Consider the following 24,155-nt stretch of genomic DNA (forward strand, 5'->3'; position numbering starts at 1 on the left):
TATTTTGATCTGGGGGCAGAATGATGAGAAGTAGGGTACGCAGGACAGAGAGATGGCCAGGTGTAGAGGGCAGGAAATGTAGACAGGGCTCAGAGGCTGCCAGTGAGAACACGAAGCGAAAATATTTCCTGTTCTTGCTCCACTGTAGCATTTAGCAAGTTGTTGTTGTTTTAATAATCATTAGTTTATATGTCTGTCTGTACCCTAAACTCTGAGCTCTATTAAGTCAAGAGCCCAATTATTTCCCAATCCCCAGTGTCTATATTAGTGCCTGGCACCTTGAATGAGTAAATGAGATATATTTGGAAGAAAACAAAACAAATTTAGTGGCTAACTAGTGAGAGAATGTAAGACAATCAGAGACAAGAAAGACGTCTGGGGTCTAAGAACAGGCAATGTGGCCATATGAGTCACATCTTGTTATTTTTGGTACTTCTGATGCTTTCAATCTGTGGTCTTACTGCCCCTGGAGAGACTGCGCCTGGCAGGGCCGGCAATTCCCAGAGATAGCAAAGGCCTCACCCCATCTGTGAGCATGCCTTTCATGTGCAAGCTAACTACTCCAGAGCCCACCTACCCCCACCTCCTCTATGGGCTACTGCTTCCCTGCTCTAAGCACCCAGGGCCGGGTCCCAGAGGGCTACGGACAGCTCTGCGGTTCCGCATGACGGTATGGCGTGCCCCCTCCTCTTGAGAACTGTGAGCAACAAACTATCCTTTCAGTGGCAATTGTCCCCTGATCTGTTGGCCTCGTCATACAGGAATAATAATAAAATCTACATTTTGCAATAGTGGCTTAGTGAAAAGAACATAGGCTTTGGAAACAGACAGACTCAGGTTCAAATTCATGGTCTACACTTATATTCTGTGGTACTGAGGAAAAGTTACTTGACCTCCCAGAGCCTCACCTCCTACAACTGTAAAATGGTGATAATAAAATTCGCCTTGCAGGGGTGCCTGGTGTATAGGTGGCTCTCAGTTCATAACATCCATTATTTAAAAAAAGGGGATGCCACCAAAAGGGCAAGAGTGGTTGGGAGAAGAGAATCTCAAATGGTCAACTGCTCTTTGTTCTTCCTCCCAACAGCATCTAATAGTAAAGGCCCACGCTGGCTAGCAAAGACCAAGCCAGTTTTTCAAATAACTAAGCACTCATTGCAAAAGCCTGGACTGCCTGATCCTAGGGTTGATCTCTCCATTTATGTCCTATTCTTGAATGCATTTAGCACAGTATAGAACACAGTGTCCTATTCGTGGTTATTTATTTCCCAGTGAAATAACCAGTTTAACCACAATGACCGTGTTTGCCAAGTAGTTGCCTTAGAAATACATAGACAGAGCTCGCCTAACTTTATGACTGCTTGCTTATTTCCTCCATCTTCTCAGATTTCAGCTCTGAGAGCAAGCAGAAAAGTCTACAAGCGATATGGATAGGTAGGCAGCTTGAGCTGGATAGAGTCAGATCTTCAGGATGGCTTTCTAGATCAAGAGGGAAACACCGTCTTATGATATACACCTAGGGTTGGATTTTTAGGTCCTTCCTTATAAAGGTGGCATTGGAACACGGGAGAGACAGAAACACAACACACTATAACAGAGATCATAAATGGGTAGTACGAGAGGACATCTGGCCCACAGATGTATTTTATTTGGGTTATATAATGTTTAAAAACATCAGCCAATATTTTTAAATTGGGAGATTCTACTTAAAATCCAGATTTGGGTGTCTCTTGAAGAACCAGCATATGCAAGACACTGGGCCACCCATATTCCCCCATGGCAAGAATCAGCTGGAGCCGAGTAATGACTGATCCCTTCAGACAGGACTGTACCTTTCAGTATACAGAAGACACCACCGCTCCCCACCCCTCCACCCCCAACAAAAGACACCAGATTTCACCAATTTCTCATCATGACTGCACGCATGTTTTACTTGTAGGAGAGACGTATTTCTCTACGCCCATCTCTCTATGAAAAGAAGGAACATGAAATCATTCCCTAGAGTGCCATGAGTTGAAAGAAAAACTTCTGTCAGAGTAAAAAAAAAAAAAGTGTTTGCCTAATCTGTTTATGCTATCTGTCTGACTCCTTTAGGCATTTGAGTTTCAGACTCTTGAAATGACAGAGAGAACACAGACAGGGGGTCCTGAGACCTGAGTCAGTTCTGGCTCAGGGAATGACCTTAAACAATACCGTTTCTAATTGTCTCTCTACAACATTTAATAAATTAACACGACAAATAGCCAAGTATTTGTAAAATTAGACAAAGGACGGCAATTGCCTGAGATCTCAAAACTGTGGGCACAGAGTTCATAGGCAAGAAAAACACATGACAAAGCCAAGTTTAGAATCTCAGAATTTTAGGTTCTATGATCATTTTGCCGAGACAAAGCTATCTTATGGCATGATGGGCTTTTCTCTATTAAAACCAACTTTATGTATTAGTCTGGAGGATTTTACTTTACTTTGTAGATAATGGAATCATTAGGCTCAGAGAAATGTTCATTGCCACTACTCTTTTTGCCATTTGCATTTACCTGAAATGTCACTTTTTTCATCTCAGTTCTTCCAACTCTTTACTTAACTTCATCTTCTTATCTCAAAGTGAAAACATTTTGTCCGATTTTTCCCAGCCTTAAAATTCTCATAAAAATCTAATGAAAGAAGAAAGCCCAACCTAGACCATTTCTTTTATGTTGCTGGAAAGAACTGTGGGTTTCAATACTGAACTGTTCCTAAGAACAACAAACATTCCTGAAAGAAAACGTAAACTGTTTTTTTTCCCTCCGACAACTTTAATATTAGCTTGAGCGAGAACAACTTCACTTACAAGTGGACAAATTCTGATTTAATCCAGGACTAGTTTAGTCAGTCTCCTTCAACATCATTCAACATCAAAGTTAATAGCTTTGTGTATTTTTTAATAGCTTTGTGTATTTTTATAGTTTGTTAATAAGTTCACTTATTCAGGAACCTGATATGATATATGGCTACCCTGTGCTAGGCATCACTCTAATAATTGAAGATACAAAGATAAATAAAAGTCATTGCTCTCACAAAGCTCTGCCTGTCAGTGGAAAATGAGCATGCCAATATTCAAATATGGTCTCGACTGATTAGGTTCTTTATAGATTCCACAAATGTTTATTGAACATTTACTCCGCTCTAGGCATAGTAAGCACGGGGGACTCAGGAGCCATAGAAAGGCAGCTCAAGACTTCACACAAACGCTACTCCAAATTCTGGATGATCTCTGAGTTACATTATAGGTAGCCCACCTAAAACTGAAAGAACTCCACAGAGATTTCAGAAGGTGCTCATCACAGGAAAGACAAAACTTGAGAGTTTGAGTTCAACCTAATAAACTATCTGTTTAAAAAAAAACAACAAAACTCTTCAGGGGAATAAGAACAACCCCATGTCTCTACAATATATCAATTATAATGTTCCAGATATGATCCCAAATTGCTAGCTATTTAGGGAAAAGGAAAAGGTAATCCATACTTAAGAGAAAAGCCATTTAATGGCCAATGACTCTGAGATGACACAGATGCTGGAATTAGAAGGCAAGAATTCAGTATTTTATTCTAGATTTGTCTCCTGTGGCAAGGGGAAAAAAAAGCAAAAATAAAGTCTTGGGACTACATCAAAATAAAAAGTTTCTGCACAGCAGAAGAAACAATCAACAAAACTGAAAGACAACCTACTGAAAAGGAGAAGATATTTGCAAAAGACATATCTGATAAGGGATTAGTATCCAAAATACATAAAGAACTTATACAAATAGGTGAAGGGGATTGAGAGTACATTTATCTTGGTGAGCACTGAGTAATATATGGAATTGCTGACTCACTCTATTGTATACCTGAAACTAATAGAACACTACGTTAACTACACTGGAATTAAAATAAAATAAAGAACATATACGTATAATGTCAGTGAAATGTCAGTCAGAGAAAGGCAAATACCATATGATTTTACTCATATGTGGAATTTAAGAAAGAAAACAAACAAACAAAGAAAAAAAGAGACAAACAAAAAACAGACTCTTAACTATAGAGAACAAACTGATGGTTACCAGAAGGGAGGTTGGGGGCAGGGGGGACTGGGTGAAACAGGTGAAGGGAATTAAGAGTACACTTATCATTACGAGCACTGGGTAATATACAGAACTGTTGAATCATTGTATTGTATACCTGAAATGAATATAACACTGTATGCTAATTATACTGAAAATAAAAAAATACAACAAAATCAACATGAATAAAAAAATTCATCATATATCCCAAAATGGAGCAGAGGTGAGAAGAACACTATAAAATTGTTGCTTGATCTGAACACTGGTATGTTTTGACATTTTTTTTTTTTTAATATTTTATTTATTTATTTGACAGAGATAGAGACAGCCAGCGAGAGAGGGAACACAAGGAGGGGGAGTGGGAAAGGAAGAAGCAGGCTCCCAGCGGAGGAGCCCAATGTGGGGCTCGATCCCAGAACGCTGGGATCACGCCCTGAGACGAAGGCAGTCGCTTAACAACTGAGCCACCCAGGCGCCCCGACATTGTTGAATGTCAATAAATACTGCTTAAATACCACTGCTCACCTTAATAAATAAATAAACATTTAAATAAATAATAAATAAATTTAAAAAATGAATTCAGTAGTTTAATAATGCTTTAGGATATAAAGGGTAATACTGTCAAAATCAACAAATAGATTAAAAGCAAAAACTATTAAAAATGGAAATTCTAGTATTGAAAAAGATAATATTTGAAATATTTAGTGGATAGGCCTCACAGCTAATTGAAGATCACAGACAAGAGTCAATGAACTTGAAAACAGACCAACAGAGACAGTATCTAATTGTGAGAGAGAAAGGGGGGGAGGGAGAGAGGAAGAGAGGGATGGAGGGGGTGATGGAGGGAGGGGGAGAGGGAGAGAGAGAGAGATGTAGGGGAGGTAGAGAGACACAGAATGTAAAAAAAAAAAAAAAAATCCCTCACAGGCCTGTGGGACCATAGCCAAGGGTCTCGTATATACGCAACTGGAGTCACAGTAGGATGAATAAGAGCAAAATGGGACCTTGGTACTGAGGTAGGGCTGTCGGTGTGGGTGCCAGCCGAGATGCCCATGTGTAATATAGACCCATCCTCTGAAGACATGAATGGTATCATCCCCTAGGAAAAATACCTAAGCCAGGGGTGGTACTGGCTCATGAGAACCAAACCTCTACTATATTTGATACATGAAGATCTGCCCTATCTACTGCCTGTAAAACATTTGTCTTATTGCTCCTAGCTGCACAATGCTGATGTTTCTTATTACCGCATTAGGGAATGTATTCTTGTCATGGGCCACCACCTATGCCGAAATTTACAATCACTCTAAACGCTGGGTATGTGGAAAGGACCTCTTCCTGGGTCACTGGAGCACCACAGTTCCAAGTACTTTCTTTTGTCTTATGGGTATATTAATCTTGTATTGCTGTTTATATTGCTGCTGTGGCATACGGATGTAATATTTATTTATATTTAAATAAATAAATGCTGACAATTTCCCAAACTTGGTGAACGACAGAAATTTACAAATTCAAGAAGTTTAGCAAACCTGGGAAAAGAAGGATACGTCCAAAGAACACCATGTGTGGGCATACCACAATAATCAAAGATTAAGAGAAAATCAAGAAAGTAGTAGAAAGAAAAATAATATACTGCAGACATGGTAAAAACAATACAAATGATGGTTGACTTCTCATAAGAAACAATGGTGCCAGAATACAAAACAGTAACATCTTTAAGCGCTGAAGGAAAACAAACAAAAAACCCATCAACCAAGAATTCTATATTGAGCAAAAATATCTTTCAAGATAGAAGGTATAGTAAATTCATAACAACAACAACAAAAAACTAAGGCAATTTTTTTCTTTTTTTTTGCCAGTAGCTGTAAGAGATGAATAAATGCTAAAGGAAGTTTGTCAGGCTGAAGGCAAGTACCAGACAGAAATTTAAATTTTCAGAAAGAAATGTAAAAAAATGGAAATGGTAAATATGTAGGTAAATACAAAAGATAATGTTTATTTATCAGAATCTCTTTGAAATACGTATGACTGTTACGGATGGAATTGTATCCTCCCAAAATTCAGATGCGAAGCCCCATCTCTCCATGTGACTGTATTTGTAAATGGGGACTTGATGGAAGTAAATAAGGTTATATGAGGTCATAAGGGTGGGGTCCTAATCCAACAGAATTGCTGTCCTTATAAGAAGAGCCAGGATCACCAAAGCCCTCTCGCTACATGCATGCACCTGGAAAAGGCCATGTGAGGACACAGTTAGAAGGCTCTGACTGCAAGCCAAGAAGAGCCTGCATGAAAAACTGAACTTTTCAGCACTTTGACCATGGACTTCTAGCCTCAAAACTGTAAGAAAATGAGTGTTTACTGTTTAAGCCACCCAGTCATTGGTATTTTGTTACGGCATGCTGGACAGACTACTACATTATTTAAGGCAAACAACCTAGCAGCTACTATATTGTTGGACGTAGAGCATCTGTAGGCACCATATATACTATCTATCACTACAGCAGAAAGAGTTGGGGGGTGGCAAAGGGAACTATAGAGTTGAATGCTTTTATATTTTACATGAAGTTATACAATATATAGTCTAAGTAGATTGAAAAGTTTAGGACATTTATTATATGTAGTTCCTAAAGAAATCATTTAAAAAAGGAATTCAAGCAGAGAGAGACAAATATCATACGGTTTCACTCATATGTGGAACATAAGGAATAGCATGGAGGATATCAGGGGAAGGAAGGGAAAATGGAAGGGGGGGGAAAACAGAGGGGGAGACGAACCATGAGAGACTATGGACTCCGGGAAACAATCTGAGGGTTTCAGAGGGGAGGCAGGTGGTGGGATGGGTTAGCCCAGTGATGGGTATTAAGGAGGGCACGTGTTGTAATGAGCACTGGGTGTTATAAGCAAATAATGAATCATGGAGCACTACATCAAAAACTAATGATGTACTGTATGGTGACTAACATAATAAAAAAATAAAAGAAAATAAAAAAGAAATTCAAAAAATCATGCCTAAAAAGCAAACAGGAGAATTAAAATGGAATTCTGAAAACTGAATGATATTTGAATAATCCAAAAGATGGAAGAAAAGGAGAGACAGAGAAACAAAAAACAGAACCACCACAGAAAACAAAGAGCAAAATGGAAGACCTAAATCCAACAATATTCACCTTCACATTGAAATGTGGACCGTTTCAACACTCTAAGTAAACATAAAAGATTGTAAGAATGCAGTAAAGCAAGACCCAACTATATGCCGTGTATAAAAGATTCACTTTACATAGACCAGGACGGAGACAATGGTGCTTTGACCGATGGTGTTGGGAGTGAAGGTTTAAAAAAACCAAACCAGATGGCATGGTGATATACATTTTGGAGTTAGAATCCATACGACTTTCTGATTGGATGTCAGAGAACGGAAAGGAGGAGTAAAGAATTAATCCTAATTTTCTGGATTTAATAAAAATATAAATGATGGCGGTCTTTACTAAAATGAAGACAAATAATTGAGGATCAATCTAGACAGTGTATCAGTTACTAGAGTCAGAAAACTGTAATTCTGGAATCCCTCCTCCCCCTGCCTCCCTGACATTGAATCCATCTTCTCTCCATTGATAGCAATGCCATCCTTCAAAAACCTTGACCTCTCTCTCTTCCGCACACTTCACATCCAATCCATCAAGAAACCTCATCAGCTCTACCTTCAATATAGATCCCGAAACATGACCACTTTTTACCAGCTCCACTGCCACCGTCCTCATGTCTCAGCTCCTTTACTGCAGTGGCCTCTTTCTGGCACCCCTGCTTCCATCTCCCCCACCTCCACCCCACCGTTTATTCCCAACGGAGCAGGCAGCAGTCTGAATGATCCCTGAAAAACCAAGTCCTATCTGTGCTGTGCTCATTATTTTCCAGTGGCTTTCCAGTTCACTCAGAGTAAAAGCCAAAATTCTAACAGTGGCCGACAATATGGCTCCAGATTATCTCGGGAACTGATTCACTACAACTCTCATTTTGGTTCACTCGGCTCCATGTTTGCGGACTTCTTTGCTATTCCTGGAATACTGCAGGCAGGTCATCCTCCCTCAGGACCTTTGCACTGGTTTTTCCCTTGGCCTGGTATGTTCTTCCCCTAGGTTTCCAAATAGCTAACTTCCTTCCCTTCCTTGTTACGTTTGCACGTCACATCAAAAAGGCCTACCGTAACCACCGCATTTAAAATTGCGAACTGCTCATCTGAACCCATAAACCTACTTCCTCTTTTATTTTTAACGACTTATACCATAAAATAAACTTTATTGTTTTCTCATTTTATTTATTTTGTAGGATCTGTCTCCTCTTGTTAGAACGTAAGCTTGATGAGGGGGCAGATTTTTGGAGAGAGGCACAGCAGGAGCTGATTTATTCTCTATTTCTCACTCAGAGCAGTACCATGAATGGAGTGTAAACAACCGTCACTCTAAAGAGTTTAGACTTTTCTACTACAGATAACTGAGAGGCGTCAAGAGTGACAGGGTCACATCTATGTGCTTTCACCACAATCCTTAAAGAGGATGTTGGGGAAAGTTTGCGTTCCTTCAAAATTCATATGTTGAAATCCTAACCACCAGGGTGATGGTGTTGGGAAGTGGGACCCTTGGGAGGTGAGTAAGTATGAGGGTGGAGCCCTCATGAACGGGATTAACACCCTTATAAGGGGCTGAAGAGACCAGAGTTTTCCCCTTCCATCATGTGAGGATACAAGGAAAAGTCAGCCCTCTGCAACCCGGAAGAGAATCCTCATCAGAAACCAACCATGCTGCTCCCTTGATCTTCGACTTCCTGCCTCTAGAGCTGTGAGAAATAGAGTTCTGTTGCACATATGCCCCCCTGTCTATGGTAGTTTGTGAGAGTGGCCAAACTAACACATAGGAGTCAGAGAGGGAAGGATTAGAAGAAAGAAGGTAATTGGGGAGGTATGCAGGGACCCGGGTGGGTATACAAAAAATACAGTGCAAACCTGGGTGGGAGGGAACGCAGAAACATTTGTTTATGCAGAGCTGGTCTTTGTATCCATGAAGTCATTCCAATTAGCCAATGAGAAATGCTGGGGACACACCTAAGTCTACACATAGATTCTGTCAATACTATACACACACATTTATTTTTCTCTCATGGCCTTACAAAGCCTGCCAAAGGAATTTGCTTCGATGTACTTGAAAAGAAAGTCACACTAAGTCACAATAATTGCTTCTCAAGGGACTGTGCAAGACAAATGCAAGAAAACTCAAAAATGCAGCTCCACAAAAGTCAGGTCCAGTTCTGGAGAGATCTGGGTCTTCTGGTAGCTGACTTGGGTCTGAATCAAGGCTTTCCCACTTAAGATCTTGCTCAAGTTACCTCATTGTTCTGAACCTATTTATTCACTAGTAAAACTAACATAACAACACTGACCAATCAGACATGCTGTGCATATCAGATAGAATCTAAATCTTAATAAGGGACTGAAAGTGTTTGTCCCATAACAGATACTCTCAGTAGGCTGCAGGGGCTGTGCAATCTACTTTATGTGCTACCCTAACTTATAATTACCAGGCCTGTATCCAACCTTCCCATTAGATGATAAGCTACTAGAGGACAGGAATCACATGACTGTATTCTTGCCTGGCCCAGAGTCATCACTGTCACGTGATGGAAAGAATGAACAAATAAAGAGGTGAAATCACTATCTCCATCCATGCACAACATGTGTACAACCCAAGCCCTTCATACACCCCCTTGTGGAGGACTGATGAACTTCCTGAGGCTAGCCCCCCGATGAGTGGCACTGGGGATAAATGGGAAAGAGAGGCTTCCCAATGCACTAATGTTAAATTCTGAGCACACAGCATCTTGCTACATGGCCCTGGGGCTCAAGTTCATAAATTTGAATTCTGGGTTCAAACAATTCAAAGATGGGGCACCTGGGTGGCTTAGTCGGTTAAGCATCTGCCTTCAGCTCAGGTCATGATTCCAGGGTCTTGGGATTGAGCCCCACATCAGGCTCCCTGCTTAGCCGGGAGCCTGCTTCTCCCTTTCCCTTTGCCACTACCCGCTGCTTGTGCTCTCTCTCTCTCTGTCAAATAAATAATTAAAATCTTAAAAAACAAAACCAAAAACAATTCAAAAGTAACCCCCCGCCCCCCCGCCCAAGCCCAGTTATCCCAGAAAGCCAAAGGCACCGCAGAGGCAGTTGAGGAATTTGACTTAGCCTCCCTTACTCCACACCTCCCCCAGTGAAAATGACTCCAACATAAGACAGACAAGAGTGCTTGGAGAGAGCGATGGCCAAGGTCCAGCTGGAAACCAGCTTCAGCATCTGGATGTAGTGACTGCATGGGCTGGTGTTCTATGGAAAAGGTCTGGGCAAAAAAGCTATGTTTTTTGCACAGCTATTCTGGAGAGAGTTTTGACAAGCACGAGGCAATCCCTGCTGGGTGCCCGATTGGTGCAACTAGAATCCATCATCCACGGGATGGAGGCATGTGCTCTTCTAAAAGGAAATGAGTATCAGTGGCATGAGCTTGAAACGAGTGAAAAATGAATCCAAAGCTCAGTCAAATGAAACTGCAAGAGGTCCAGAGCCAGAAAAGACCTATTCTATTTTTTTCCTTCATCCTGAAGTTAACCAGATGGAGATTTTTTTTTTTTCAGTACCAAGCTATTCACATACTTGGAATGAAGGATTTGCTTTGGGATGGAAGATCTTTTTTTTTTTTAATTGTAAAAATCAGACAAAATAGTTTTTTTTCCCCCTCCAAATCTAGAGTTTAGGTAATTTGTTCTTCTCTTCTTTCTCTTCCTTCCCTTCCCTCTTCCTCTCCTTTCTCTTGTCTTCTGCTTCAGATGGTATATGTTTGTGACTGTGTGTATTTGAAACAAGGAATAGAAAACATGCAACTTCCTCTCGCAGTGTCCTATGTGAAAACAATGTGTTGTAAAACCAGAGATCAGAATTTCACGACAGAATGAACAAGAATAAGTAAATGGAAAGGAATGACGAACGGCAAAAGAGTCACATAAAAATGCCCCTGGTCGTGCATCAGGAACCCCTCTGGGATGTGCCTGCCTCCCTGAGTGCACATTCTTCAACTGTGTATTTGTATAACCACTGCACCTATTTCACAGGGATTTGGAGAGAATTCAATGAGATAGTATATGCCAAGCTCTTGGCATCGAGACTGGGAAATAAGCCTTTAAAATAAATATGAGGCATTGTTATTATATGAATATCATTCAAGGATTAATAAGATTATGTATATAAATCCTTTTCACAGAAAAACATTCTCAATAAAGTAGGATTTTTATTATTATTATCATCATTATTCTTATTTCATTTATTTTAGAGGTTGTTTCCATCTCTTGGCTTACCTTCTCTAGACTGGACTGTTGCTTTACTGGGCAGTCTCTTCTGTTCTTGATTGAGATTTTGCCCATCGTGCTAGCTTTTGGATTTCCTAGGATTTCGCTCTCTATAACCCCAGGTCAATCAAGCCCCGCTTGTACGGTCAATGAAACTATATAAGTAGAATTGCCCAAAGTGGAGCTCCAAGTGCAGCTGGGTTGGTGACGGCACAAAAATCACTAACTAGAGAAAGGCCAACAATTCCCATGACTCCTGTCAAAAGTCATAGTAGACTATTACGAAAATTTTATTAATGGCCAAAAAGAGGTCACATTTTTTATTTAAACTCAGGCTCCTGAAACAGGCATAACCAATTCTTATCCACAAAGATATGTCATAATGTTTGGGCAAAGATGGCTTATATCCATAGCAACAGAGCAAACTTTGAGCCAAATACTGGGAAAAGTATTTCCAGACTGACACAGATGTTCAATTTGCATACTAAGTCTCTGAAAACCTGTTGATGGACAGCTTCATGGACAATGCATCCTGCATAAAGAGTTGGTTTACTGGATCATTATCCTTGTTTAAAAAAAAAAAAAGCCTCTGGACTGTGTCATCTATGAGTTCTGGGTCTGCGAAGGGTGATTATACTATGATGCAGGGTTGAAACAGGTTATATTTCAGTAATGGGCTTTCAATATGTCACAGAAAGGGAATGGATATTTAAGTTAAATGTTGTGTAAACACACGACACTCATTTCAATAGCAGAAGGCAAAGCCTGAGTCCCCCCGCACCTTCACACAGCAGTGTCGTCTTCCCAGCTTCCCTAGCACTGGGTTACTAAGACCCATCAGATGTTCTTTATTTTATAGGCACTGAGCTTCCCTACTACACAATGAGCTCCTCAAAACCAGGGCCTGACGGAGGTCTCATTCATGTAACACCTCTCTGCAGCCTGGAACAAGAGCAAGGGCACAGAACACGGGCTTCGAAGCCAGCCACCCACCTCTGCTTCCACTGACTTTGAAAAAGAATTTGAGGCGGCTAAGTATAAAATAGCCATATACTAAGAAATGGAAACAATGGGGATTGGCATCCACGGCCAGTTTCGGATCCGATTGGTTATCATTCGGTTGAACATACGGAAGAGTTGGTATGGGAATGAGACCATAAACAGATGATGTGAGATTAGCTAACTGAGCCTAGTTCTCCTTCTCCCTTGCTTTCCAGTGGAATCCAGTGGAATCGCTCCAAGGCTTGCCGATCTCCTGATCTCAGTTCTCAGTTCTCACTGCCACTGTCCTCATTCAAGCTGTGTGGCTTTATGTCTGTGGACTAACCGACTAAAGCTGGTCTCCCCACCTTCAGCCACGTGCCCTCAGGCCTTCTTCCTCAGAGCTGCTCACCAGAGTTTGCACAATTGAGATCTGAACATGTGCATCCACTCTTCGAACCTTGCACTGCTCTCCCCTGGTCTACCAGACAGAGATCAGTTCCTTAGCACATTCTCCAGGGACTTATGATGTGGTCCCTACCCAGCTCTCGAACTTGTAAGTCATTCTTCTAAGAACAGTTTATGCCACAGCTGAAACTCTGGACTACACGCCATCACCTCAAATATGCCTTGTTATTTTTCACTCCCATATCTTTGTTCCTATGCCAGTTCTTCTGCCTTGAGGAATATCTCTACCCTTCTCTGCCTGGTTGGTCTCTATTTACCTTTTAAGACTCAGCATAAATGCTTTCTCCCCCACAAAAAGTTCTTTTAACCTAGCTTTATGCCAACTCTGTGCTTTGTCCCTCTGGTACAGTACTCATCTCATTTTTACGGGTCTTCCGTCTTCCCTATTAGACAACCCCATAAACTCATCAAATTTTTATCAACTCCCTTCTATGAACGAGGCACTGAGCTGGATGCAAAGAAAAGTAGGATATGGCCCTTGCCTTTAAGGAGCTCATAGAGTTCTGTTAATGACAGATTAGTAAACCAATAAGAATAATAGGATATTATAAGTAGAGTTGTGTCTTAAAGGACAAGTATAATTACCCAAGTGGTACAGAGCTCTCTGAGCAGGGAAAGAAACATATCCAAAGGCACATAAGAGTAGAATAACATAAGTCATGGGGAAGGTGTGGGTAGGGTAATCTAGCCTCAGTGACAAGTACACGTGTGGGACTGTAGGGGATGGACCATGAGAGGCATGATGTATCCAGAAAACTATCTGAATGATATCCCCAAGGCTATGGAGAACCACTGAAGGATTTCAGCTGGTGAATTACATGGCCCTTTTTATAAAGTAGAATATCACTTTCATTGCCATGAAAAAAAAAGGATTTTTGTGTGAAAGATAGGTGACAAGATGGGTTAGTCATCATTGCCTGGACCAACATTTATTCCTTTGCCAAATGCATGCTGCCTATGCACCATATGTTAGGCTGTATGTTAAGAGAAAGCTATTTTTTTCTGATTTAGGAGACTGCAAATCTTCCAGATACTGGGTATATGGGTAGTGTGACAAAATAGGCTGGCCAAAGCTATAAGAACATTTAAACCCATACCGAGAAAGTGTCAACTTACCAATTTTCCAGTAACGCTCTGACCACCTTCATTCAGCCAGAACCCAGGGACCATGGCTGAGAAATAAGGGCCCCAGACACCTGGTACAAAAATTGGGTCTTTGCTGATCTGAAAAGAGAGAGGCAAAGTAGATGAAAATAACTGACACTCAGGGCTAGAAGAAGCCTTAACCTCCTCCTATCTGATGTTTCTATGACCGTGAAATTCAACGTTTCATTAAATACCTTCTTTAGTAAGAAAGTCATTCCTTCCAAAGGAAGGGCATGGCTTCATCTTTGGAGGCCCTCCTGATAAATTCATATAGATGTCAGGGCAGCAAAAGAGATCATTTTGGAAAGAAACTAATGAGACATTTCCTTGCTGGTTCCTTCTCTGTGGTAGACTCATTGCAAAAATGCTCCCCATTTTCTACCCTCTGTGTATCCAACCCCTTTGCAATGCAACTTTGCAGCTCCTCTCATTGACAGGTGGAGTCCCCACCCCTTGAATCTGGGTCAGCCTTGTGACTTCTTTTGGCCAACAGGAGATGGAAGTGACACTGCGTCAGTTTTCCAGGCTTAGGCCTCAACTGCACTGTGTGCTTCTATTCTTCCTCTTGGTTCTCTACCTTTGCAAGAAGAGCCCAGAGTAGCCTGCTGGATGGAAAGATAGGCAACAGAGCTGAGTCAGCCCAAATGTACCAAGTGACGTCTCACATATAAGAGACAACAAACAAGATCAGCAAATCATCCTAGTCAACCATCACTAACAAGCCCAGAGCACCAGAGTCACCTAGCCAACTGGTAGACCTGTGAACAAGAATACATGTCTTGTTGTACGTCACTAAGATTGTGTGTTTGTCACCTAGCACTTCTGTGGTAAGAGATAATTGATACATTTCCTTCCTTCTACAAACACTAATCACAACTAATAGCACGTCATCTCCCTCTCGTGGGTGCTGGGCATACAGAGATGAATCAGACAGAGTTCCTGTTTTCAAGAAGCTACCCATCTAGAGGGGAGCTCTACAAGTAAAGAGACAAACAAATAGACAAGTAAAATAGACAATAGGATAGTGTGGTCCACGGGTGATAAAGAGAAAACATAGAATGTTATGGAGGGACAGAGGGACAAGGCGTGAATGGTCTTAGAGAACACGGCATCGCTTAGATGTAGGATTGAGCCAGGCATGCTAGGTCAAGGGAATGGCTTGAACAAAGCTGTGCAGGTGAAGAAGAAGTGCTCTTAGGATTCAAGACACTATGTATTTGTAGCAGACTACAGAAGTCCTTTCAGGTGTTAGGAGCATATACCAAGACATGAACCAGGACAGACAAGGATGGACCATGTGTCTATTCATCTGGAATGGCACACGCTTCTCATCCATCTGGTAGGGATGCATGCTGAAGTCATACTTCTGGTTGTGGAGAGGTGTAGTTAGAGGGTGGGGAGGAAAAGGAAGTGAGGCCAGCAGGTCTACTCCCACTTGTCTTCTGGACAGGTAGAAAATCCATTCATTCATTTATTCTACAAATATTTACTCAGCCCTTATTATATGCTTGGTATTATGTCACATCCTGGGGATATAGAATTGAACTGAATATTCATGATTTCTGCCCTCATGCAATTTGTAGCCCAGCATTTTAGCACAGGAACAAACTTTCTTTAAATGTCTGGACCCGCACTATTCCAGTTCTCTTTTCATTAAACTTGTGAGTCCTCAAATCACTAGGATTTCCAACCCTCAAATAGGAAGAAAGTGAGGGAAGGCAAGGGAACAACACCGTCAACTTTAAATTTTGTGAAATAAAGATAATTTATAAAAAGGGACCTAAAATAGGAAGAATGTCAGGGAAAAAAGTAAGACTTCTACAAGAAAAGACAGTTTGGCTTACAATGACATAGTCACTCATTTCCTTATTGGTTTAACAGATGTTTCCTGAATTCCCTATGTGGTATAAGCCTGTGCCAGGCACTGGCAATGAATGTGAAACAAAACAGCATGGTCCCTGCCCTCAAGAAGCATTCTGTCTTGAGACGGGGACAGATGAGAGTGACCAATCACTCAAATTTGGCCAGGAATCTCCTAGGTTTAGCACTAAAGGTCCTGTGTCCTAGAAAACCCTTCAGTTCTAGGCAAATGGGACAAATCATTGGGCAACCTCAGATAGGTATTAATCAGATCACACAAATGTATAATTATAAGCTGTGATAAATAAATGAATGAAAATCTAAAGGTACTATAAGGACAAATAGGTGAGGTACCTCATCTAGTCTAGGGGTCATGGAAGGCTTTTTTCAGGAGGCAATATTTGAATTAAGATGTAAACCATACACAGAAGTTACTCAGTATGTATGTGTGTGTGTAAGTGTGTGTTTGTGTCTGTGTGTATGATATGGAGACTGTTGCAGCCAGAAGGAGCAAACACTAAATGGTCTTCATTTTTGTCACTTTGTCTTTGCCCATGAAAATTTATCACATGCCGGGCCCAGACACTACTCACCCCAGAGTGGCTCATGTTCACAACCACTTAGGACCCAGTGTTTGGACAGGTAGATGGATAACCACCGAAGTCAAATTATCCTTTGTTATGCCTTGCACCCCTTCCCTTCCAGAACTCTTAGCCCTGTTTGATAGATTAGTCTCAGAGAGCTTGCTGTATAAGCCATCCACGGTCACACAGTTCGTAACCACCCAAGGTGGGATTTGAACCCAGGCAGATGTTGGCCTCAAATTGTACGGTATGTTTTATTTTTAACCTGTATACATAAATTGCTTTGGAAGGTTATGCATCACCCCCTACCTCCACCCCATCTCACAATTTATTTAAGCTTGTTACTGAGTCAGCTATGGCAGAGCTTCATTGGAAGATGAGGGTCTGCTGTTCAGAAATGTCAGATGAAGGCTTTGCCTGGCTCTGTCCAGGGAGAAAGTTTTGAGCTGACTCCTGTTTGCTCTCACTCGTTTAAAATGGCACATGCTTCTCATCAGACATCTGAGTAAAGCAAGGAAACCAACACACAGAAACGTTTCCCAGAGCATTTCCAATCACTTCTAAATCCTGTGCTCTTGGAGAAAACAAGTAATAGTTTGTTTTGACAGAGAAAGAGAGAGAGAGAACGAGAGAAGCACATTTGTATATTTCTGTGTGCTTTAATTCTTTGCAATAAACCTAAATATTTAAAGATATTTTTGTGAAAGCTCTTTCCCATGCTGATGGTTATCTTGGCCTGGAGGCTGCTCTGTTACCCAAAGAAGAGAGTTCATTTTACTCCACCGATAACAATTGTCTGTACGGGACGTTAATTTCCTAGTCATAGTGGTGCTGTTGGAAACAACAACAGTCAAGATTGACTGGGTATTTACTAAAGGCCTTATTCCAAGCATATTATAGGAATTAAACCATGTAACCCTCATAAAAACCGTGAGGGAAGATTCCATCACTATTCCTATTGTATAGCTGTGTAAACTAAAGCAGAGAGAGTTTAATTCCATGTCCAAGGTTATAAAAATGCAAAGCAGCCAGGCACCACACTCTGCGGGTTCTATATTTGTCTTTGCCAAAGTATGGTCTTATTTTTAGGCTACCATTGCTTCTTTGAATCCTTCTTTGGCTCCCAAGGGCAGAGAGCAAGGGCCATCACAGCCAGCACAGACTCATTCAAAAGGAACAAACCTTCCGGCCTTGATGACAAGTTAGGGAATCTGCATTTCTAAAAAGCTTTGATAAATTTTCCGCTCTTCACAGGGCGAGGAGAAGCGAGTGTGGGTTGAGTCAAAGACCTATCTTGATTCTCTTCCAGCCTGCCGTATTCTAGCCAGGTGATGTCACACAAGCTCATATTTCTGGGCCTCAGTTCCCTCAGTTCAAAAACAGGAGGACTGATACGAATGTTGGAGGACTGTGGTGAAGACGGAATAAGTGGTCAACTACAAACAGCTTATGATATGTTCAATACCAAATACACGTTGGTTCTCCTAGAAATCATGCTTGTGATGGAACAGTCAGGGGACAGGGTTGAATGACCACGGCCAAAAGTAATTATGACTCGGTAAGAAGGTCTCTAGATTTGCCCGTGGTCTGATTTAGTCAATATTCTTAACAACGAAGTAGAACATGATACAGAAGTAAAGCTTATCATATTTTCAGACAGTATAAACGTGGGAGGATATTATGCTATGATGGAGCATGTCCAAACCAAGATTCAAAATTATTTCCAAGAGCTAGAACATTAAGCAAAATACAAGAAACTAGTTAACATTTGTTGAATCGTATGGTTAAACCTTCATACTTAAAGGGTACTGAAAATATTCTCTTCGTATTACTCTTTCTCATGGGTGGTGGCACATGAGTATTTAATTTGGTAGGGTTTAAACACCATGTAGACATTTGTTATATTCTTTAATTATGTGTGATATAAATAAAGTTATAGAAACCTGCAATAAAACAAAATATTTGGTTGCACACCATATGCCAGACACTGAGATCAGCATCAAGCCTATAAAAATAATGAAGTAAAATAATAACAATAATAGTTACTAATAAAGCATGGCCCCTTTCCTCAAAGGGCTCCTCATCTAACCAGGCAGACAAGTAGTGGAAATGCAGAAATTACAACAAAGTGCGCGAAGTACTACAGTCAGGTAGGGAAGGGAAGTGTGGTAGAAACCCACGCTGCGGGCACTTTTCAGAGGTGGCCATGTGTGAGCCAGGCCCTGAAGGAAGTGTTTCCTTAAGTAAAGAAGGAGGGCAGCCCAGGCGGAAATGACTGTTTCCAGGCTGGACTCACGCTCATGAAGCCATACGCCATTTTAGTTTTCATGAGGGCTTACAGTTCTGAATTCTACTTCAACTAAAAGGTCATAAGGTTTGAAGGATAGGTATATTTTTGCATCAATAGACCCTACTGCTCGTCAAAAATTCAATTCTTAAAAAAGCCATGGCTTTTGAAAAGGAAAAAAGTCTCAATGAAACCACCCTCTAAGTCAGGCAATGATAGTAAGAAATAATTGTACAGAAATAAGGAAACTAGTAAGAAATAATAAAAGAGTAATTGCTAACAGTTACCGTGGGCTTATAACCTGCCAAATACTCTCCTAGGCTCTTCACAGACATCCTATCAATGAGATAGGTCCTATTATTATACTCACCCCACAAACGAGGAAATCTAAGCTGAAGGAGGTCAGATAGCTAGTATACAAAAGAGGAGTAACTTCAGGTCCAAACAAGATCCAAGCTATGAACTTATTTCCCTCTGCAGATTTTATTTTCCTCATCTATAAAATAAATAAGACTGGACTAGAATGTTCAATATCTCCTTTGTCTTCGAGATTATCTAAGATTCCATGAAGTTGAGTCATTCCTCCCCAGCTGGCCAATCAGAATTCTCCAGCAGGCTATTTCAACACGGATTCTGCCCCGTGGCTCAGGGGATCCCATTGGGTAGCCTCTTGGGGCTTCTTGAAGTACCAACTTTGCCCAGCCACCCCTGGAACCGTGGCCAGGATTATCAGGGGCCTTTCTTGATGATCAACTTCAATGGGTTGTATTTAATGGCTACTGTCCGTAATATCTGACATTCACTGAGCAAATAGCAAATATTTCTTGGATACACACGGAGTTCAAACTATCGCTTCAAACATGAAAAGATGCAGAAAGATTGGCATCAGAGCCACGTATCCTCCCGAGGTTTGCAATCTAGTAGAAGTTAAGGTGCACAATGGGCTGGGGGTAACTCAGGTATCAAGTGATTCCTAAGTTTATATTTGTATTTAAACGTACGATTACCCTGATTAGGACACGGAGTCAAACAAGCCCGGCCCATTTGATAGCTGAAGACAAAGGCATGAGGAGGGTGTAGGCAAACTCCCCGCGATCACAAGGATGCAAAACGGTCAAGCAGGGCTTAGAAGCCTCTCTCCATTTGTTCCAGCCTCTTTTCATGTCTGTGCCCAAGCTGGCTCCATGAGTGGATGCCACTGGCTGCATTTCATCGAAGGCTCTCGTCAGCTGAGTTTCCCCGCGTTGCTAAAGCCCAAGTGGCTGCTCACACCTCTTGCTGGGAGAGGTAACTGCGCTCAGGGCAGGGAGCCACTCCAGCAAGTTCCGTTCTGCCTTGCCCCCACCCCAGCATCCCGAGGTTGGCCTAAACCTCTGGCAGGGGCGGCAGGCAGGCTCCAGGCGCCAGTGGTCCTGGGAGGGAACAGGAGGTTTTGTTTTGAGTGCCTCCAGCCAGGTTGGGAATTTTAGAGGGTAGCCGCAGGCATGTGTGGGACTGAGTATTTCCGTGGTGGCTCATCTCACCCTCCAAATGGACTGTGCTATCGTCTTACTAGAAAAAAACCATTTATACACATTCCAGCCAACTCCCAGCTCACTACACAGCACAAAAAAGAGCACAGAGAATTTGGTTTTTGAACGGGGCTTTTAGCCTTGACCCCTATTTCTGCACTTCTCAGATTAAGTTGTAATGAGCTGTGGTGCCTCTCCTATGAAATAGTGAGGAGACACCTCTTATCTCAAAGACAGTGAACATGGTTTAGTAATGTGAACATAGACCTTGGAGTTAGACAAACCTGAGTTTCAATTCTGGTTAGGCTGTTTATTAGCCATGTGCCTTGGAATCTGTCTGAGACTCAGTTTCCTCATCTATAAATGCGATAATCTCACCTCCCACAGAGTTCTGTGTGAGTCCAAAGTGGTATAATGTGTATAAAAATCTTAGGACATAATATGCTCTCAAGAAATGTGAAACAACAGATGGTTTAACTCCACTCCTTTTTGGGGCGGTGGAACGATCTGGAGTACCAAGTCCTGGGTTCAGGTCTAGACTCTACCCCTTCTCAGTTCTGTCCCTTGGGGGAGGTTCTCTTTCCTCTTCCCTCCTGGACTCACTCTTCCGTACTTGTCTCACTCACCATATGTGTCTCACGGGGTCAGCCCATCCACTCCCATGGGAGCAATGACAATCTTTATGCTGTTGAGTCCCAAATTGTTCTCCCAAACTCAGGCCTTGCTCTTGAGTTCCAAATTGGACACCTGACCTAGATGTCTAATCAATGTGTCCAAAATAGAACCTACCATCCCTCCTCCCAGGGCTGTTCTTGCGCTGGGGTCCCTGTCTGCCTATCTACCCAAACACTAGGATACCATTCTCAACATCAAGATGCAGTCATCTTTCTCCTCTGCCCCACATACTGTCAACTCTATTTTTCAACCAAAGCTTGTTTTCCCCATTGCTACATTAGTCCAGCCCTTTATTATCTCTTGCTTGGATTATCTCAACAGTAATTAAGCTGGTTTCCCTGTCTCAAATACTGCCCTTCTCCTGCACCCCCAAAAACCTTGCTCAGAGAATCCAACCTCCTTACCTCCAATACAATGATCCTTCTAACACACAAACCTAATTATAATTGTATTATTTCCTCACACACTTTAGGAGTTCCCCATGACACATGAGACCTTTCTGATGAGGCTTTTATCTATGTGTCTCGCCTTATCACACATGCTACCATTTCCTCACCATTTGTCCCAACATTTTTATTCTAACAAACCCAACATAGCCTAGAAATTCCCCCAAGTGTGCCATTTTCTTTCTCATCTCTATGTCTTCATAAATTCTCCTCTCTAAGAGGCATTGCTTCTGACCTCTTCCTGCCTGACTCTTCCACGTCCTTTCATGGGATTTAGCTCAACATTATCTGGTCTGGGAAGCTTCTCTAAGCCCTGACTGGCTGGGTTGCTGTTTCTTACCTCGTCCTTAACCCTCTGTACTTCTTCACTGTAGGCTGTCACAACATATGTTATACCTGTGTGTGTACATACCTGTATCTATAAATTGTATGTAATGTGTATTTAGAATATAATATGCATATAAAATGCTTTATAAACTAAATCACACAATGCAGCACATGGCTGAAATTATTAACAATGTCACAGATATTCAGAGCAATAATAGCATAGAACGCATGTTCAATCTCCCATAAGTGGCACATAGTTAATAAAGCTCAGGCTTGCCAAATTTTCTTCTTCTCTAGTTGGAGGTTTCTGAAAGATTAAGAGTCCTCCAGTAGAGAGTATGCCCTTCCTAGAAATCCAATCCCCTTCTTTCAGTTTGAGCAAAACAAGAGCACATGAAACCTGTCCACAGATATCTCCTGGGGCTTAGCAGTTTGAGCAGGCAGGGAGGGCACTGAACGGGTTTGTCACCCCACCAAACAGTTCCCAAATTTGGGATGGAGGGAGGCAGCCAAATGTTGCTTGCAATGTCCTGAATTATTTGCCAAGTATTTTGGACTCCCTAAACCCCGAATTCCTTATTCTTCATCATTTTGAAACCCATATGTGATCACAATAGAAATTTAATCCATATGTTTCTCATTCACATACACTTAAAACACACCCAAAGTTGCTCTGCAAGAGACGGAATAGCCAAGAAAACTTTGAGGCCTGCCTGAAATTTCCCCCAATTTTCTCTCCCTTGCAGATAAGAAGCCACACTTGGCCTCCTCTATACAGATGCCTGACTGGCTCCAGTGAGCTCAGACTGGCTTTCAGCTTTGAAAGCTCCAAGAGCTGTATGACCCCAAAGACATAAAAATCATAGCTTGCATCCTTTTCACAGCCTAAACAATCTGCAGTGGGTAAACAGTTACTGGTCTCTTCTGTGGATCCCATGAGTAAGGGAGGAGGGGCTGGTGGCGTGGGTGGGGGAAGGGGAGGCAGTGAGTGAGAGGAGAGAGGGCGCCCTTTCTGTGTGCTGGTCACCAGATGGATTCTTAGCTCTGTTCCAAAGTCACACAGTGAGCTGGACGCTCAGAGTCAGAACCGTGTCTTCTATGTCTGCCACATCCCCAGGAATGAGCATAGGACTAACTGAGTGCTTCTCAAACATGACCCAACCAATGTCCTCCTTTGATTCTAAACCAGCTGTTAGGAAAAGCAGCTCTCTCTTACAGACTTCAGTTAAAAAGATGCCTAGGGTGGCCTTAGAGCCGAGGCTGATCAGCAGGTGCAGACGAGGATGACATGGCCTTTCCCTGTACCAAGCACATGGCACCCCAACGCACAGCACCTCTGTCAGACAGCCTCGGATTTCTGACTGCTAAGTTGCGGACACTTTCTCTTCCTGCCCTGCTCCTGATGGGCTTCTGGATTTCCCTTGTGACGACCTTTTGCTTTGTACCAGTGTCTAGTCTCAGATATTGTCTCATAAATCTGACCACAGATATAGAGATTGGTCTGACTCTCAATGTTTAGTCCCAACTTGCTGTATGACACTGGTCCTTGGGGTGTTCATCTGAAAAATGGGGCAGATAGAACCTCTCTTACAGACTTGGAAAGATTAAATGTGGCACAGTCTATTATAGGCCTTGGTACAGTGCCTGGTACATTCAGTGACCCACGGAAATGGAGCCTGTACTAATATCAACACCTCTATACCGGCCAAGGTGTACTTCTTATTTATGGAACGGATTACATGGAGGCATTTAATTTTAAAAAGTAAGATCTGACACCATCTTGACTAGAGTTCTGAAGTAGGGTACAGGTCTATACTGGCTCTAGAGAAGAGCCAGATACGAATCAGCATGATCATTCAGACGGATTAATTTCTATTTGAAAGACATGTCACTGGGAACAAATACAACTGAGACGTACCCTGTTAACAGCGTACGGTGTAAAGGCAAAGAGAACCTTGGCTGAATGATACTGGGGCCTCATTTGAAAAAAGTCAGAACTGCTGGGTGTGCGCATCAATCATGGCCTTTTGAAGCACTCTCCGGAAGAGCCCACTCCTGTCTTCTCAGGTTTAGCTCAGGGAATTTGGGACATGTCCATACAAGTCTGGACCTGAAGGATCCCGATGTTCAGAACTCTCTCTGCACTTGTGGCCGAGAACAAGATGAGAGGCTAAAGTGGGCCAGGCAAAGAGAACTAAAAACCATGCATGGACGCTCGTGTAGTTCCCCGGCTGAAGGACTGCGCAAGTACTGGAAACTGACAAGTGTGTGTTGAGTATTAATTAGGGTGAAGGACTTCATCCCTCATACCCTCTCTGTAACAAAGCAGACTGCAAGAGCGTTTAAAAAGTCATGATGGTTAGATGGCAAGAGGTCAGGAGAAAGATGGAGAGAGAGGGTGGGAACCCCATG

The 24,155-nt window shown here is 42.0% G+C and overlaps 1 protein-coding gene across 13 annotated transcripts in view; it reads right to left on the reverse strand.

Annotated features, from left to right (window-relative positions):
• Positions 1–24,155, reverse strand: part of FGGY (FGGY carbohydrate kinase domain containing) — a 503,109-nt gene that overhangs the window by 227,182 nt on the left and 251,772 nt on the right. For 12 of the 13 annotated variants that reach the window (XM_040627236.1, XM_040627231.1, XM_040627230.1 and 9 more), the window contains one exon: positions 14,024–14,131. The exons of the other annotated variant lie outside the window; for it this stretch is intronic. In XM_040627236.1, coding sequence (XP_040483170.1) covers positions 14,024–14,131 — 108 coding nt within the window. The remainder of the gene's footprint in view (positions 1–14,023; positions 14,132–24,155) is intronic. 13 annotated transcript variants of the gene reach the window in all.

Source organism: Ursus maritimus, unplaced genomic scaffold (genome assembly GCF_017311325.1).
Source record: "Ursus maritimus isolate PB19 unplaced genomic scaffold, ASM1731132v1 scaffold_12, whole genome shotgun sequence".
Taxonomy (NCBI): Eukaryota; Metazoa; Chordata; class Mammalia; order Carnivora; family Ursidae; genus Ursus; species Ursus maritimus.